Below are 16,636 nucleotides of genomic sequence, written 5' to 3' on the forward strand. Positions count from 1 at the left end.
TATTTTCCTGATGAATTTATAGCTGTGAAGGGTTTTTGAATGAATACAGCCGAATAGACATAAAGTGAGCTCCTTCTTTGTTCTCTCATAAGAGCTCCTTCTGCATCCTCTACATATTTCATAATTATGTGGAAAGACTTCTCTGAGCACATATGGAAGTAGCTGTGTGTGAAATACTAATTAAGATATATCTAGTGTATGGTGGCGGGTATTTTCTTCAAACCCCTCTTTGCTTGTGTGTGTTGCTGCAGGAAAAACTCAATTATGTAAGAAAATCAATGCTTTGATGAAGATATTCTGAACCCACGCCCCTTAAGAATTGATTTCCTGCACGAGTGCTTAATTCAGCTGCTCATGATTTATTAGTTGTTAATGTGAGCAGACACCAGCGCACTCCAGATCATGCTGAAATCTGCGGTCACAGCTAATCCCATTTAAAAACCCTTGTTTTGTTTATTTGTGTAATGATTTCAACCTTAAAGCCACAGTACCTCGTCAAGAGGCTGTGAAGCATGACTGAAAGCTCCTGTTGTGTTTGTTGGCTCCATAAAGAATCCAGAGTAGCTTTCCGCCCTTTGACACGTTAGAGGTATTCTCAGCATTACAAAGGCAGATTTCCGCTACACTTGTTGCCCTTCACTTTACATCCAGCCGGCGTCTCTCTCCGCTTCTCCCTTCTCTTCACATCAATCACAAACTTTACCTAATCGCCGTATTGAGTTTCCTGTGAACGCGCGGCTTAAAGAGGTTTTGAGGCTGTGTGAAAGTTTGGGTTTGAAATATGTATCCGAGCACGGCACATTCGGAGACACTCGGATATGAGCTGTCATGTTCCATCATTCAAATTGTTCCTCAGACAGACCCCTGAGCACACTCGCAGAAATGAGGGAACGCAGTCTGTGGACTCTTCTCATATCATTTAGTTTTGTTTTGGAATAAAACCAGATGGCTGTCACTTAAACCTTTTATCTGAGCGAGTAGTAGATTGAAATTAAGCAACTCTACATTTGAAAGACTTTTTCCATGTAAACTGTGATATTCCACTTAGATTTAGTCATTCACCCTGAACACTACATTACCTATACTATAAAACTGATACTTCTTCCAGTCTTCAAGCATACACGTCCAAAGAGCTTAAACTTTTGAGTTACATTATCATAAGCTACAATTAATTCAGAACTGTGCTGCCCAAAAGGAAAGCTCACATCACACCTATCTTAAAATTCCAATTTTGTGACGCAGCTTTGCGTTACGCTCAGACAGCCAGAGAATCTTTTAACTTAAATTAAAAACCAATCTCTTTAGTGGGATTTTAATGTAGTGTTTTTATATTTATGGCTTTATATATATATATTTATTACATATTTTTAATTTATCTTTCTTGTTTAAAAACTAAAAATGATTGCTGATTATATTTATTTTATTATCTTAACTTCCTTTTCTTGTTGTCTTTTCTATTATCGATTGCTGTTTGGTGTGTATTCATCTCTAAGACTGAATGCTTTTCACACATTTTTAATTCAATTTTAACATCCCATGTTTTGCTAAGTTGGATTGTTTCTTTTGAACTTTAAGACTTTGCAGCAATATGAGCTGTAGCTGCTTTGTCTCTTGACTGTATGAAATTGTCTTTTTACCAACCAGCTGAAAAAGAAAAGATCATTTTCGAATGAATTATTATCTCATGGAGAGTATTTTATTTTACTGGCAGAACCAGCAAGTGTCAGACCATGAATGCAAATGTGAATCCACTGTCCTCTTATGAATAAGCAAACAGTTAGAGAATCGATTAGATATCCATGATCGGATTTTCTTGATTTGGAGAATTAGAAAGGTCGAACTTACGGTTAAAATGTGCAGCAATGTATATAAACCAGATTTAGAGGCACCAGCGCCAGTTGAAAGGGGATTGCTCTGGAAATCAATTTGCCTTCGTCAACTTATCTGTCAAAGCAAATTTGAAAATGTCCCCAGGCTGCAGTTGCTTTAATTAATTGGGGAATTGAGATGTGTGCTGTGCATGAGCGAGATGGGCCTGCTGTGTGCAAAGCTATTGTGTCGTGATGGTCTGTGAAAGAAAGATGGAAAATACAAAAAAGAAAAGTCAGTGCTATTCTTCTCTAGATAAGATCCTGACTTTCAAGCTGTGTAATGTCCCTGTTAAGCTAATGAATGAGGGTGTAATTCAAAGTAAACCCTCGTATCATGTCGCTGAGATGTGAGGAGAGCTCGTCCTCCACCACCGGGATCTTACCACACTGATGTTAAAGGGGACATATTATGCCCATTTTACCACAGTTGTCTTAATAAAATGTCTAACATATTTTGGTCAAATTACCACAAGGATCATTTAAAACAGCACCTTTTTACCCTGTCTTAAACAGCCCTCCTCAGATTGATCTGTTTTGAGTGCCCCGCCCCCCCTCACCCCCTTGTTTATGCGGCCACTTAAATGTCTGATGGGTAGCAGCAGCGAGCTAACGCTAGCCGGGCTCCCCCGGCCCGGAAGCCAGGAAGCCAGGAAGCGGGGCTCCCTTCGCCAGGGGGAGCCCCTAGCGAGCCCGGCTCCCCGGCTAGCGTTAGCTCGCTCGTCCAAAGCAATGTAGCGAGACTCCCTACATGGGCTTGGTGTGACTATGACGTTTATTTCGGTCTTAAGGCCGAATTATAGTCGGGTTGCATGCACGCACGCATGCACGCAAGACACGCAACACGCCCCTTTTGTGCCCTCTACGGGCTTGCGTGCGTCCGCCAATTTTTCTAACTACACGACAAAGCGACGCGAGCCTCACGCAGCCCGCAAGGCTTGTGATTGGTCGGCTTACTACATCCCGTCCGGAGTCTAACTTCCGGTTTCATGCCCCACAATACGCGGAAATCACGGAAGATTTAGAAGAACGAATATGGACCAAATAGAAGAGCACTTTGCAGAAGAGATCCGAAAGTATGACCACTTGTATAACCCGTCACTGACTGGCCGATTTGTCCGCCAGAAATAGGCTATGAGGAGCCGGAGTGGCGATGTAAATAAACAGTCGACGAAGAAGAAGACGTCTCTTCTTTGTGTGTTTTGTCTTTGAAAAAAAAACGTTACTCCGCCTAGGGCTCTGGCGGTGAATTGCATTGCAACACGCGCAGCACGTTAGAGAAGTATAAACCAAAACGAGTCCGTCGATGCAGCTGCGTTGCCTTCCGCGGTTGCAGTCGCAGGACTATAATTCTGCCTTCAATCCCATTCTACGCACTCTAGCGTATCGTCTCTGACAGAGGAACCACAACAAATCGACCACAACAAAGTTGTTTTTTTCCAGAGTTTTTGGGACGGTAGACATGCCATATACCCAAATGAACGTGTAGAAGCACTACAAAAGTGGAACTTTCATAATATGTCCCCATTTAAGACCTTTTTTTTACAAGGCAGCGTCAACACTCACTGTATTCAGCAGCAGCCGTTTTGTGAAAGCAACCCCCCCAGCTGAGTGGCAGTAGCCATTTGCAGTCTGTCCTTGTCTCCCCAAAGCAAGGCCGCGCTCATTGTCCAAATACTCAATCGGTGCCAACAACTTTGTCTACCTCATTTCCGAAGATTTAATATGGAGATTATGATAATGTGCTTTAACCCGGGCAAAGCACAGGGCCAATTAGAGCCGACTACCATCACCGAATGACTTTTAACTACTGGATCTAATGCTCCTGTGAAATGGTCCATGAAATGACACTGTACGCTGTCAACACTGCCAAAGAAAGGGACAGTGGTACCTTATGTCCAACATAATGTGAGCTAGTTAGCACCAGATTTTATGATTGTGTGTCATGCGCTTGCTTGTGTGTAAATATCCTAATGTCTCCCGTTTTTTTCTTTATGGTCCTTCAGAATAAGATGTTCATGTACCGCGGGAAGGAGTACGAGCGCAGAGAGGATTTCGAGGCACGTCTCCTCACGCAGTTTCCCAACGCGGAGAAGATGAAGATCACCACGCCGCCCAGCGAGGACACCAAGAGCTCTTCGGGACAATGTATCCTCACCAAAATTGAAATGAAATTTTGTGAAGGGGGTTGTTATGATGCAAGGAAGAATGCATTCAACTTTACAGCGGGAGCAGATTAAAGGTCAGATCTAGGAACTTTCTTTGAGTGAGATTGGGTGCTATTGTTAAAGTGCCCTTCTAGTTCCGTGTTGATTCAGAGGAGGGCCTGAAAGAACTTATAGGAATACAAATTCAGTTTTGTTGACGATACTGAATTGTCATCATATCCTAACTGTTATTGTGTTTTAGTTCCAACACTTTAATTTATAACCTTGATGTTTCTGCTGAAAGACATCCAGTGTTTCACGGTGAAACCCATCCTGGACCTGCCTGCCAAGTTCCAGAACAAGCCCGTGTCTGAACAAATAGTGAGGTGAGCTGCATATACTGGCTCCACACACACTCATTTGTTTCTCTACAATTAGAGTGTGGAACTCAAAGTCACACAGCATGACTTTTTAATCCAGCAGAGCCCAGTTTACTTTCCCCAGTCACTCAAAAACAATTTCGAGAGCTTGTGCGTGATCTTTTTAGTTTTGGAGTGTTGTGCGTCGAGGAGCCGCCGAGACGGAGGTGATTAAATCGTGATGTAAGTGTGTGTGTGTGTGTGTGTTTGTGTGTGTTTGTGTGTGTGTAGAACAAACTGCGCCTGACCTCGTCGTCCTTGCAATCATTTACTCGCCACAGCCATCTGTTATTAGTCGCTGTGCCAAGTACAACATTGTTTCTGTGACATCATTAATACCTTTGAGTCGTGGCACGGGGGCCACAGCCAACAGCGGGGGCCCCCGTGCCTGCACTGCTTGTTTGCCCAGCCTGCACACCGACCATGTTCCGCATCGCTCGGCTGTGCAAACTCTCTTTGATATGCACTCCAGCGCATCACTGGACATAATTAAAAGAATATATATATGTTAGGAAAAAACTCTTTCAGCAAATATACCTGGGCACTGATCTTATCACCCGCCTGCATTGATCCCCTCGGCCGGCCTGTTGGCGAGTTTGGGAATTGTTTCTGACCTGAATATGTGACTGTTCATATCCAAGAGTAGACAACCGTGTTTAGAGAGTGACAGAGGGCTGTTCTGTCTCTTTCTCTGTCAACTCTGTCCTCTTACTCCGCTTCTCTCCATCCTTATCTCTCTGTGCATTCCCGTTGACTCTCATTCAGTGCAAAACACCAGCCGTGCATAGCAATGAGACTGAGCTGCTTCAGCCCAACGGTCACGGCAGCAGCAGCAGGCGGAGGAGCGCAGCACCTTCTGACCTTGCTTTGTCCAGGCCCGTGCTACTGCATCATCCCTAATGACATGTAAAGGCGTTAATTGGAAGAAGTGCTGCTGATTTAACGCTGCTTTATTAATCTGTTCATTAGATCAGAGGCGAACACGCTCAGTTTTTCAGGTTAATGCGACGACTTCTCAGCTAATTTACCGAAGGGTCTGGTCTTGTTCATTAAAGAGCGGTACGTGAGGGAACATCTGTAAGTGGCTCGCGTGCCAATAAGACCTGAGCCTTCCTGATTTATTTGTGTAGCTTTGTGTGCGCTGTGATCATTAGTGAAACTTTATCGGTCCTTAGTTGAAGAAGTTGTTGCAGCATCATCTGCACACACTGACTGATGTGACAAAAAAAAAAACAACAACATAAAAGGCGAGTGGCTTTGTAACAGCACAGATTCGTTTCATATTTTATTCATAATGGTTTGCTAATAAAGTCAAAGCCTGCTCTTTGAACCATATGGCATGGGTTTAGGAATTGGAAATGCAATATGCTGTATGAGGATAATAGATGTGAGCTAATTTCCCCAGGACAGTGTGAATGTGGATATCTAGCAGCTAGGAAGATGGGGGGGGGGGGGGGGGGGGGGGGGGAAGAGCAAGTGATGTGTCTGAGTGGGATAGTGTGCACATGCCCAGGCAGCTGCTCCCACAGCCACTGTGCAACACCATCGTTTTCCTGATGTTAAAAGTCCATTAACCTTTTTTTGCAAAGTTCATCCCCGCTCCTCTGTCACATATGCTGCAGCTTCTCTATGTGTCTGATATGTCGGTGACGTGTCCCGCCCCCCGAAAAAATTAATCTATTTCCCGTGTAGATCAGGCCGCGGCTCCAACGGCAAGTCAAAAAGCGGGGCACTGTATATGCCACAGCTCCTGGCAGAGCGAGCCAGGAACCGGGCCTGTCCTGTGTTTGACCTGAAGCAAAGCAATCAACCTTTGAATCAAGCTGCAGATTGCCCATAACAGTTTTAATTTACTTAGGTTATTTTCTCCCTCCACAGCTTCTACACGGTAAATGAAGTCCATAAATTCCAGTATTCCAGGCCAGTGAGGAAGGGAGAGAAGGACCCCGACAATGAGTTTGCGGTAATTGCCTGGACTTTTTCTTTCGAGTGCTTTGTCTTTTTTTTTTGTTGTTGTTGCGTGTTTGTTTGTCCATTTTGTTTTGATGTGATATTAACAGGAAGGCTTCTTGATATTGTATTACAACATTTTATTGCATGCAACAGTAGGTTTTGGAAATGTTTATCCGGCTGAAAGTAGCCCCTTATTTTGGTTTGACAGTTTGATGAAATAGTTGCTCTCTAACTAGTGCAGTGCTCGTTCCAAACATGTCTGTATGGAACTGGCTGTTTTCTTGGGTCTGTGGTGATTATGCTGGTTGCAGCTTTCTTTCCGAAAGTGGAAAAGTGACCTGCAGTAATTGAGCCGCGGCAAGTAAAGACCTGCTGCTGGCCCGAGTCCACAGAACCCTGAAGCTGCAACTCCTCTGTTGCACCTGTTTATCCAATGTTCAGTGAAGATCGCAGAACCCTGAACTGAACTGTCAGTTGTCATTGTCGTGAACGTGCCCATTAGCATGAACACGCTGTTATCACTTACATTAATGAGTGCCAGCCGCCACTGCGTATGTATCGTGTGCCCAAATCGCACCAAATTCGACACTGCACTTCTTTGGGAGCTTAACAACACACGTGCCAAGTGTGAAGCCGACAAGATGAACGGTTCTCGAGATATGCAACTCCATACAGACAGGGATTTCTAGAATTATTTGATGGAAGATAACGATGATGGTCCTATGAATCTATATCCCACATTTAGGTAATAACAAATTCATTATTATATAATTTCAAAGAGGTAAACATTATTTTTCATTCTTTCCACCTGCAAGATATTTTTGTCCCACTGCAGCAAGATGCAGCAAACTGAGTAAACCTGAAAAGGGCTTTTCATCTGTATCCGTTTTTGATCAGGTTCCTGCTTGTTTGTCTCGGTACTGCTCCTCCTGTCTTGTAATTTATTATGGGATGCCACCGGATTATTGTTTTGAGTTTATGCTCCACAGATTCTTTTAGTCATTTCCCTCAGAGTAAATCACTTGCATTTTAGAACTCTCATTTATATGCAGCTCCTTTTTTTCTTTTTTAGTTTTACTTTGATTGTTTTTTTTAACACAGGGAGCAGACAGGGATCCAGATCTGCCGAAAGCATAACTCTCGAGTTTTGATTTTCAGTTTGTCTAACGAATTATGTTTTGTTCACACTTAATATCCAGGTTGCAAGAGACATGAGAGATAAATTAGTAGCAGTGGTCCGTCGAGGAGACGTAGATTAGTTTGTGCTTGAAGTTGGCACAACTGGAAAATCAGAGGCACATAGAGTAATATTATGACGGGGCTCTATGGAGGCTCTAGCCTGTGGAAAAGCTACTGGTTCTTAAAATGGAACCAACTCCAGCACTAGCACCAGGTTCACCTTGGTCGAAAAGGGCTATGCAATTAGAATAAGACTAAAGCATTTGTACATAATGCAATAAAGGTCTGAATACTCCACATCCTAATTTGATTACTGTTTATTCCGAGTTTGATCCTAGAGTATTGTTGTGGTTTGGCAGGAGTATATTCATCTTCACCCTCTGATGCTGACCTTTTTTGTGTCTTTGTCATTTTGTCTCCAGAACATGTGGATCGAGAGGACCACGTACTCGACGGCGTACAAGCTCCCAGGCATCCTGCGCTGGTTTGAGGTCAAGTCGGTCTCCACGGTGAGTAGAAGAAGCCTTGTGTGCCAGCGGGCCTCCCTAATCAGATGAGGATCTGCAGCTCGGAGGCAATCGATATGATTTGTCCACTTAAGCCGTATAGACAGCCGCGTTGGACACAGGCGTGCCACTGCCTCGGACTAACGACAGGGCACGATCCGTCACATCGATTCACCCAGCGCTCCTTAAAGCCCGTTTCCAGTGAAAATATCTCCACAGCGCAAATACAACTAGAACCAGAGTCTCTTTTAGATTTTCCTGTAACAGAATTACTCCTGGTCTGACTGAAACAAATCATTTTAGTGTTTACTGTTACACCTGGAATGGGCTTTAGTTTGAATTATTAGTGGGGAAATGAGCACAGTAATTTATGTTGCAGTGCAGTCAGAGCTTCACTTCAACTCATCCGGCGTCATTAGTTTGTCCCTAAACAAATGCACTACTTAGCGTAATCATCTTGGCGAGGTATTCTGCAATCGATTACTCTTCATTTGTCACTTTGATTTGTCACTTTCATGTCTGGGCTGTTAGAAACAGAGAGGGGAACAATTCCCCCTTCTCTCAGAGGTTATCTTTAGCCAGGTTGGTTTGTTACACTCTGCTCCCTCAGCATCCATAGCCGTCAAATAGCATCACGCGGCTCCCACACACCCGGCAGCTCGGGCCTTTAGCTCAACACAATGGTCCCTCCGGTCACTACATCCACAATCGTTTCAGTGGGAAAAAACCCTTGATCTCCCCCCTGCCCACTCCTTAACTCCTGATTCCATGTGTTGGAGTGTTATTCTCCACTGCCACTCTAATTCAGAGCAGAACACTAGTCGACAGGATTGGAACATACTGTCAGGAGCAGCTTGGCCTCCAGATGAGCCGGGGAGAGGCCGGGTCCCCGAGGTCAAGCTCTCTATTTAAAGCTTAATGACTGGGCTGAGATTCATCGAGCTAAAGCCTGCGATCTGACAATGCTTTTTATCAAGCTGGCCTGACACACACCGGCACAGATTGGAGATTTGTCTTCCTGGCAAAACATCTTATTTTTGGTCCGGAGTCTAAATCTTGACATTTAATCAACAATCCACTTGTGTTTCTGCTAAGTTCTCAGTAGAAAGATGGAGGAAGGTGTGTTTTATTTCCCTGATTTTCTGTCTTTCCACTTAACGACATTAGCACTGAGTTGTCATTGGCTTTAACACATGAGTGGAATTCCTGACAGCATTTTTTTAAAGTATCTTCTTCATCTTCTCTCAGAATATGTAGTTGACCCAGGAACTGAAATTCCCCAGCACACATTATCCATCTTCATTTTGACAGTCGCAGGTTCATGTTTTGGTGCAGTAAGATGAATTGCTTCTCTATCCTACATGATTTATGTGTCAGGTTTCCTAAGCCCATCTTCTTATAACTTGGTGAAGATAAAACGTCTCCATTGTTGGGATTACAGACACAGTGGTGATGTGTGCGTGTGTGTGTGAACTAAAAGAGGTGAGCAAGTGCTGAAAATGTTTGGGTGACAACTTTGCGTTCGCTGCCTCACAGGAGGAGATCAGTCCGCTGGAGAACGCCATAGAAACGATGCAGCTGACCAATGAGAAGATCAGCAGCATGGTGCAGAGGCATCTCACGGACCCCAACCTTCCCATCAACCCACTCTCCATGCTGCTGAATGGGATCGTGGACCCAGCTGTCATGGGAGGTTTTACCAACTATGAGAAGGTAATCAACGTGATAGAAAGTCTGGATTTATTCTATGTGCATCTCAGTGATTTAAAGTATCCCTTTAACAGAAGCCATAATGTCATTGTTTCGAACTGGGCTTATTTGCTCTCTAGCTGAATGTTAGATGAATTCGTAAATTAAGATGTCCAGAAAATGTCAGTGTGAGCCCATGAGAAAAATACAGAAGGAACATTTTAAAGCGTTTCTTAAATCTGACAAAAACGGAAAAAAATTAAAGATTATAAATATCTCAAAATGCAAAAGATGCTACACACAGAGAAGACCTTTGCAAAGATGTTGATCGCTGTAAACCGAAAGATTTGACTTCCACAGTGGAATCGATGCACCGTGACCTGCCCTCCGGGATATGTTGGCTTCATTTCTGGATAGTGGGAGGAAGTGGAGATGTGTTTTCCACCTTTTATATAAAGTCTCTTTTCTGGACAGACATTGATTTAAACTCCAATTTAACTGTTTATCACATTTCTCATTTATTGGCTGCACGCTCTGTTCACTTTCAGACAATAAAAAAAAAGGGCCTGTTGGTTTTCCCACATATTTCACGACCTGGAATAGATTCATAATGGTCTTGTTGAAACAGTGCAGGATGAGCCAGGAAGTGCGATGTGAATTCTTTGCCCCGGGGTCACTCCTTCATCTCAGTGAGGAAGCGCAGGTGGTAGAGGAGAGACGGATGTCTTGACTACATTTTTTATCATTTCATCAGCCCCACTTCCAAACCCCTAACAATTCCTCTTTCGTCTTCCTGTGCATTTCCGATTCCTCCCGTCATGCAAACCTACTCACTCCAGTATCTCATCTTCGTCTTCCCCAGGCCTTCTTCAATGACAAGTACACGCAGGAGCACCAAGACGACCTTGAGAAGATGGAGAAACTGAAGGAGCTTATCGCCTGGCAGGTGAGACAGACCCTAGAGTTACATATGATCATGGTGTCGCATAATCACAGTTTCTCTCCCGTGAGAGAGGCCGGGGTTAGATGAACAGCTCCTCACAGGTACATGCTCGCTTAATTTAAAAGATGACATATTCCATAATTTTCCATAATTCATATTCAATCGCATGTATGAATAGAGGCGTAGCCTACAGGCAGTCAGAACACTGAGCATGAATTTGATGGTATGGAGAAGCGTTAGAGGCATGAAGATGTGAATTCATAGCTCTTGGTCTTTTACTATAATTGAGCTTTCGAGTTAATTTTGCTTGGTGATTTTCTCTTAGCCAATCATGTGTTGATAAGGAAGTTACTTTGGTTTTTTACATTATTAGAGTAATTAAATCATCGCCAGAAATTTGGGAGCCACAAAATCAGAAGCTCTGCTGACACTAGGCAGTGTGGTTCTTACGAGGATGCACAATTACATTATGCATCCTCTTGCAATAATCCTGTACCACTGCACTCTTACCAGAGTACCTTTTAACTTCAAATAGTATTTCTATCCGCAGTGAATGGTGTAAATTATTAGATATTATATTTGTTATTGCCTATAATAATCTATATTATACTTTCACGTGTTCACTTTTCAACATCATTTTGACTCTCTACTGCAGTAAAAATTGAATTTATCCAACTTGGTATCAATAAGTTTGTCTCATCTTAACTTATCATATCATGTTGTGTGGGGTCTTGCCTTGTCATTAACAGCTGGGAGTCCTTCATATACATCGACTGCGGAGACTTTCAATGCTGAAGGATATTTATGAGAAATCTTGTCACTGCTGCTGCAAAATCCCACTCTAAAGGGTTACAGCGGAAAATATAATATCGTCTTGCAAACCTGTGTGTGCTCTGGGAAGATGTCCAATGACAGTAACTCAAGTCACCAGAGAATACGTGTGTGATAGAGTTCAGTGGAAATAATAGCGAGGGATTGTGCTGAAGCAAACACTCTGAAGTAAGGGAGGAAGCCCCGATGCGTGAAGACACTGCACGGGATCAGCTCCGGCGGATTGTGCGAGCTTTGCATCCTCGTTCAGTCTAAAGGATGTGCACACGCAGCAGACAGGAAATGTACACGCACACACACACACACAAACACACACACACACACACACTGTTTGGATGCATCTCAACATGCACTGCGTTACAGCTTACCACGAACCTCAGCAGATATTTCGCTCATTTGTAGCTCATCTTTCATTAATAAGCTCCTGGATGTGTTTGCTTTCTGGAGGAAAAACAAAAACCTCCTCCCTTTGGGGTTTTATAAAGCTGCACTGTAGGTACTCTGTTCTGTTGTTCTTCTGTTATTGCACTCTCTTAATTATTGAGCTGTAAACTAAATGTCGCTTTAATACTCAGGAAGTCACACTTTCATGCCTTATGGTTCACCCTGGAATTGAGCACATATTCGAGTAATTCTTTTTTTCTTCCTATTGCTCCTTGCAAGGAAGGAAGCATGAAGTTAATTGAATTTGCAATAGTTGTTGCTGTCTCTGTTGTTTGAAAAATAGGTCAACTTTGTGCTCCGTATCTCTTGGTGGGGCTTCTCTGAATGTGAAAAGTTTGACTCTTTTGTCTTTTGTGTGTGTGAAACCTTTTGTCTTTATAAGGCGCAGAGGATTCACAACAGAAATACCCCGGTATTATTTTCCCTCCCTGCTTCTGACGCCGAAGTCTTCCGGCTTGATGTTTTTACCTTGGAAGTAGAGCTGTCTTTTTGGAATCTTTATTACACAAGCATTATTTCCGTATTAGTCGCGTACTTAGTTTTATCACCGTGTTAACATGGGAAAATGAAGGTAAACTAATGACTGAAGTAGAAGCTGACAAAGCAGGTGAGGGAACCCTATAAATAAATGTGTCAGTATTTCATCACAGCTGGAAAGAGGCGCATATCACAAATACATTATACCTGACACAGTTGGAGGATGCGTCTAGATTTTACCTTTTAAGACCTGTGAGTTATTTCTGTATTCATGTCAAAGGAGAGGCGCTGAATAATAATGTAAAAAGCAGCACAGTCTTTGTTTCCAATCTTGGCTTGTTGGTTCCAAAGTGATGCCTGGATGTGAAATGCTCCATTTCAGCACCGAGGTGAGATTTCAGCTGGACTAAAATAGTGTTAGAAAATCACACTGCAATTTTTGAAATCATCACCCACCCACAATCCGCAGTGCTAATTAGCGGCGGCTCTGTTGTACACACCAGTCGTACCAGTGTGAGAGAAATTACTTGCTTTGTCTTGGCAGCTGTGACAAGTTAAAAAGGTCCCCCCACTTTCCCTTAACTCACAAATAGGGGTATTTTTTTCTGTCTTCCATAAGCAGGAGAAACACCCGATTGAGTTTGTTTGGTGTGATCATCACAGAGATATGTCACAGAGAAAGCAGATACACGTTTGCCGAGCCCCTGGCACACACACACACAAACACACACACATGGAACTTTGAAAAGAGATGAGTAAAGCAGAGCCATTGGTCTGGAATGGTATCAGCTGTCTCCGTGCCAGCGCCAGCATGCTTGTTTATCTCCCATCTTGAATCTGTCTAAATGAGACAAATGAAGATGAGACTGCTCCAAACTAAACAGGGAGAAATGAGCCAGCGTGCACTGTTATTCCGAGACGCACGTCGTCCTCTTCTTAGTAATTAGAGAGGAAATGAGCGAGTGGAAATCAGGAAATTAGCTACTGTAAAAAAAGCTCCCTGGCAAATTTAAAGTAGGTGTTTTCTCCGATGTTTCTTGTTATAATTAGCAAACGACGTCGGACAGATGTTTAAATTGACCTGAGACTTCTCGCTGCAGCGCGATCCGCTCGATTATAGGTCGTTAGCGGCATCGCAGTCTATTCGATTCGGTAAATTTTTTTATTTGTGTAGCGCCAAATCACAACATTCACGAGGGGCTTCTCAACATTCCGTGAGATCAATAAATTCAATCGGTTAGGTTGATTTGGAAGATTGGATTTTTACATTTAAAGCTGTGGGCATGGTGTATGCTGCTCTGACAAGAATCCACAGGTTGGAGCCTTAGTTTCTCTGGGATCAAATGATGCATGAGCCTTTGAAATAGGACACCGTAGTCGCACCGCTTTGAAGCAACAGGCCTTGAGATGCAGCCTCCGGAGGATGTGGCCCCTGAATTTAGACACAGCTATGGCAGGGTCGGTCTGTTTAATAGTCTGTCGGACTCATCACCGGCTGTGTTTGTCTGTCCCTAAGACCTTCGTGACCTTCATGAAAGGTCTTAATGTGTCATCACACCCTTAATACCAGGCAGAGGCAATGTGGCTGTCCCAGCAGCCCAGGGTGAAGTCCGCTCACTGTGCATTAGAGAGGGACCGGATGACAGGGTTCAGCTCAGAACAGTGGGCTCAGAGAAACACTGCTCATACTAAACAGGCCATTTCTTTCATACGTCTTTTCCGCTGATGGTATTGGGATGGGCCTCTTTCAAAATTGGGTGGGGGCTTCATTAGAAATCGCTGCATGCTCAAGCGTGGAAGGTGTGTGATATCTTCAAGTGTGTGATTTGCCTAGAGTATGAGGGGAAGGTGCATAAATATCAAGCCTGTGTCTGCTGGATATGAAGAAAGACATAGTTAGTCTTCAATATGCAAAGTAACATCCACCTTTTATTTGGTATATGTGGCTTTGCTCTAAACTATCTAGGGTGCTCGTTATATATTCGTATGTTTCATGGTGTCATAATGATTTACTATATTTAAAGCTGCAGTCAGATGATTATTGACAGCTAGGGGCCACAGAATTATAGGAATTGAGTATTCTTGGCTAACCTGATTGGTCCAATTTACAGGCACTGCTACCAATGAGCGTGTGTGGGTCACTTTTGCTTGGTGTCCTTCGGCTCCATTCATTATTAATTATTGGCTTTCCAGCTAATGAAATCATTGGTAGAGTCCTCGGCATAGACCGAGGGTCACTAATAACACACTGTGGTTTGGATCTGTCCCTGTAACTGATAAATCAGTGAGAATTGTCAAGTTGTGAAGGGGCGTTTATATTATAACCGGCACTGATTTTCTAGCCTTCCTACGGAACTGATTTCAGAAACTCGCAGGTAAATTGCATTTCTGACCAGGAGCCTGATCATTTTTCCATTATGACCCATTTTCCTTTAGTACCCACTCATCATGACACAGGCCTCAACCAACATACAAACCCAGATCTATAGCACTGACAATACTGAAGTTGCTAAACCCAACCACTGGTATTGTCACTGTGTCTTTGTCCGGAAAGCAAAGTGTTTTGTGTTTGTCAATTTCTTCTGAGATTTCTATTTTATAAGAAATCCCATTTTTTAAGTTGTCCCTGTATCATGTGGCATAAACTGATGAATTCCAACATTCCATCTTCTTCCTGTAAAATCTGTATCGGTTTCCCAGGTTAGAACATTTTTTTGCATCATGTATTGTTAATCTTTTGTAAGATGAGCTGTAGAGTTGGATCCATGCTGGAGTTTATAAATGCAGCCCCCAGGTCTCTGTTGTCTAATTATGAGCTATTAACATCAGCCTCACATGAGGTAACATCTCGCTGTGTGACTGTGGGAATAAAAAAAGAACTTAAGAAAGTTACATTTAATTATACTACTGAGCGTGTGTGTGTGAACACATTTTTGTTGCCTCTTTAGGACCATTTCCAACATGAAGCCAGGTCTTGGAGGCAAAACGTAATTTCGGAGGTCCTGGTTAAGATTAGGCGTGAACTGGTCATGGTTAGATTAGTCATAAGATTTTGGTTAAGCCAAGTTCACACTACACGATTTTCAGACAGATTTGCCCGTCACCGACAAGTTTTGCCAAACCCTCCGATCATTCAACATGTCGCAGACTTTAACTAGATTTTCATCAGGTTGGAAATCTGATTGGCTTCTGTTCAACTCCAGCCAATCAGAGCACAGGGCGGGGCGAAAGGTGGTGAAGATAGACGTAGTGGTGACGTGTGATGACGTTTTTCATGGGACAGGGTAGCACAGAGCTTATATTTACTGCATCGGGTTCGGGTCCGGCTCGGTCAGTGCTCAGATGACTTTGAAGGTTGTGGACTTGGCTTAAGGCTCAGTTCACAGTCCCAATAAGGAGAGCACAACCCTGTGTGTGTGTGTGTGTGTGTGTGTGTGTGTGTGTGTGTGTGTGTGTGTGTGTGTGTGTGTGTGTGTGTGCGTGTGTGTGCGTGTGTGTGCGTGCTACCTTGAGCCTGAGTGTCTCCCACAATGAACTTATCTCCATGCCGCCACCAAGCAGAATCCTGTTGCCATGCCGCCACTCAGTCGCACTCAATCATCCTGAGGTCTATAAAAAGATGTGGGTATCCTGGGAGACGTGAATCTTCCCTCAGCTTTCCCTCTCGCTGCCTTTTCTCCCCCTTTCTGTATATTTTTCTTCGTCCTTCTGACTCCTCTCATCTTCCCTTTCTCCTCCTTCTAACCCCCCCCCCTCTGCCTCTCTGTCCTTCACCTTTTTGTGTCTTTCGGTCCCGTCCCCTCCGCTTCTCTCTCCTCCAAGAGGTCTCGGCGGTGATGATGGAGGGGCCAGGGGAAACCTGTGCAGTGTGTCTGTAGCCTCCTCTCATTTATCTTTCTGTTGCAAAGCTTTGATTTTTGTGGAGCGCAGCAGAGTAGCTACGGTTCAGGGAGTGAAAGATCCTGGATTTTAGATGCTGCAATACATGTTTCTCCCCCCCCCCCCCCCCCCCCCCCCTCGTCGTGTGCTGCCCTTATCACAAGATGCTGTTTAATGTATTAGTGCAGTGGAACACGTTGCTGAGAACATGAAACAACCAGGGACTTTACAGTGCGTTTCACCATTAGTCTTTTTTCTCACTGTTAATAAGACCCCCCCACACACACACACACACACACAC

At 43.6% G+C, this 16,636-nt stretch overlaps 1 protein-coding gene across 2 annotated transcripts in view; it reads left to right on the forward strand.

The window, feature by feature from the left end:
• dock1 (dedicator of cytokinesis 1) overlaps window positions 1–16,636 on the forward strand; it is a 170,895-nt gene that overhangs the window by 147,561 nt on the left and 6,698 nt on the right. For both annotated transcript variants that reach the window (XM_053413680.1, XM_053413681.1), the window contains exons 41-46: window positions 3,875–4,016; window positions 4,320–4,401; window positions 6,313–6,397; window positions 7,989–8,075; window positions 9,609–9,785; window positions 10,624–10,707. In XM_053413680.1, coding sequence (XP_053269655.1) covers window positions 3,875–4,016; window positions 4,320–4,401; window positions 6,313–6,397; window positions 7,989–8,075; window positions 9,609–9,785; window positions 10,624–10,707 — 657 coding nt within the window. The remainder of the gene's footprint in view (window positions 1–3,874; window positions 4,017–4,319; window positions 4,402–6,312; window positions 6,398–7,988; window positions 8,076–9,608; window positions 9,786–10,623; window positions 10,708–16,636) is intronic.

The sequence above is a fragment of the Pleuronectes platessa genome, chromosome 21 (genome assembly GCF_947347685.1).
Source record: "Pleuronectes platessa chromosome 21, fPlePla1.1, whole genome shotgun sequence".
Lineage (NCBI taxonomy): Eukaryota > Metazoa > Chordata > Actinopteri > Pleuronectiformes > Pleuronectidae > Pleuronectes > Pleuronectes platessa.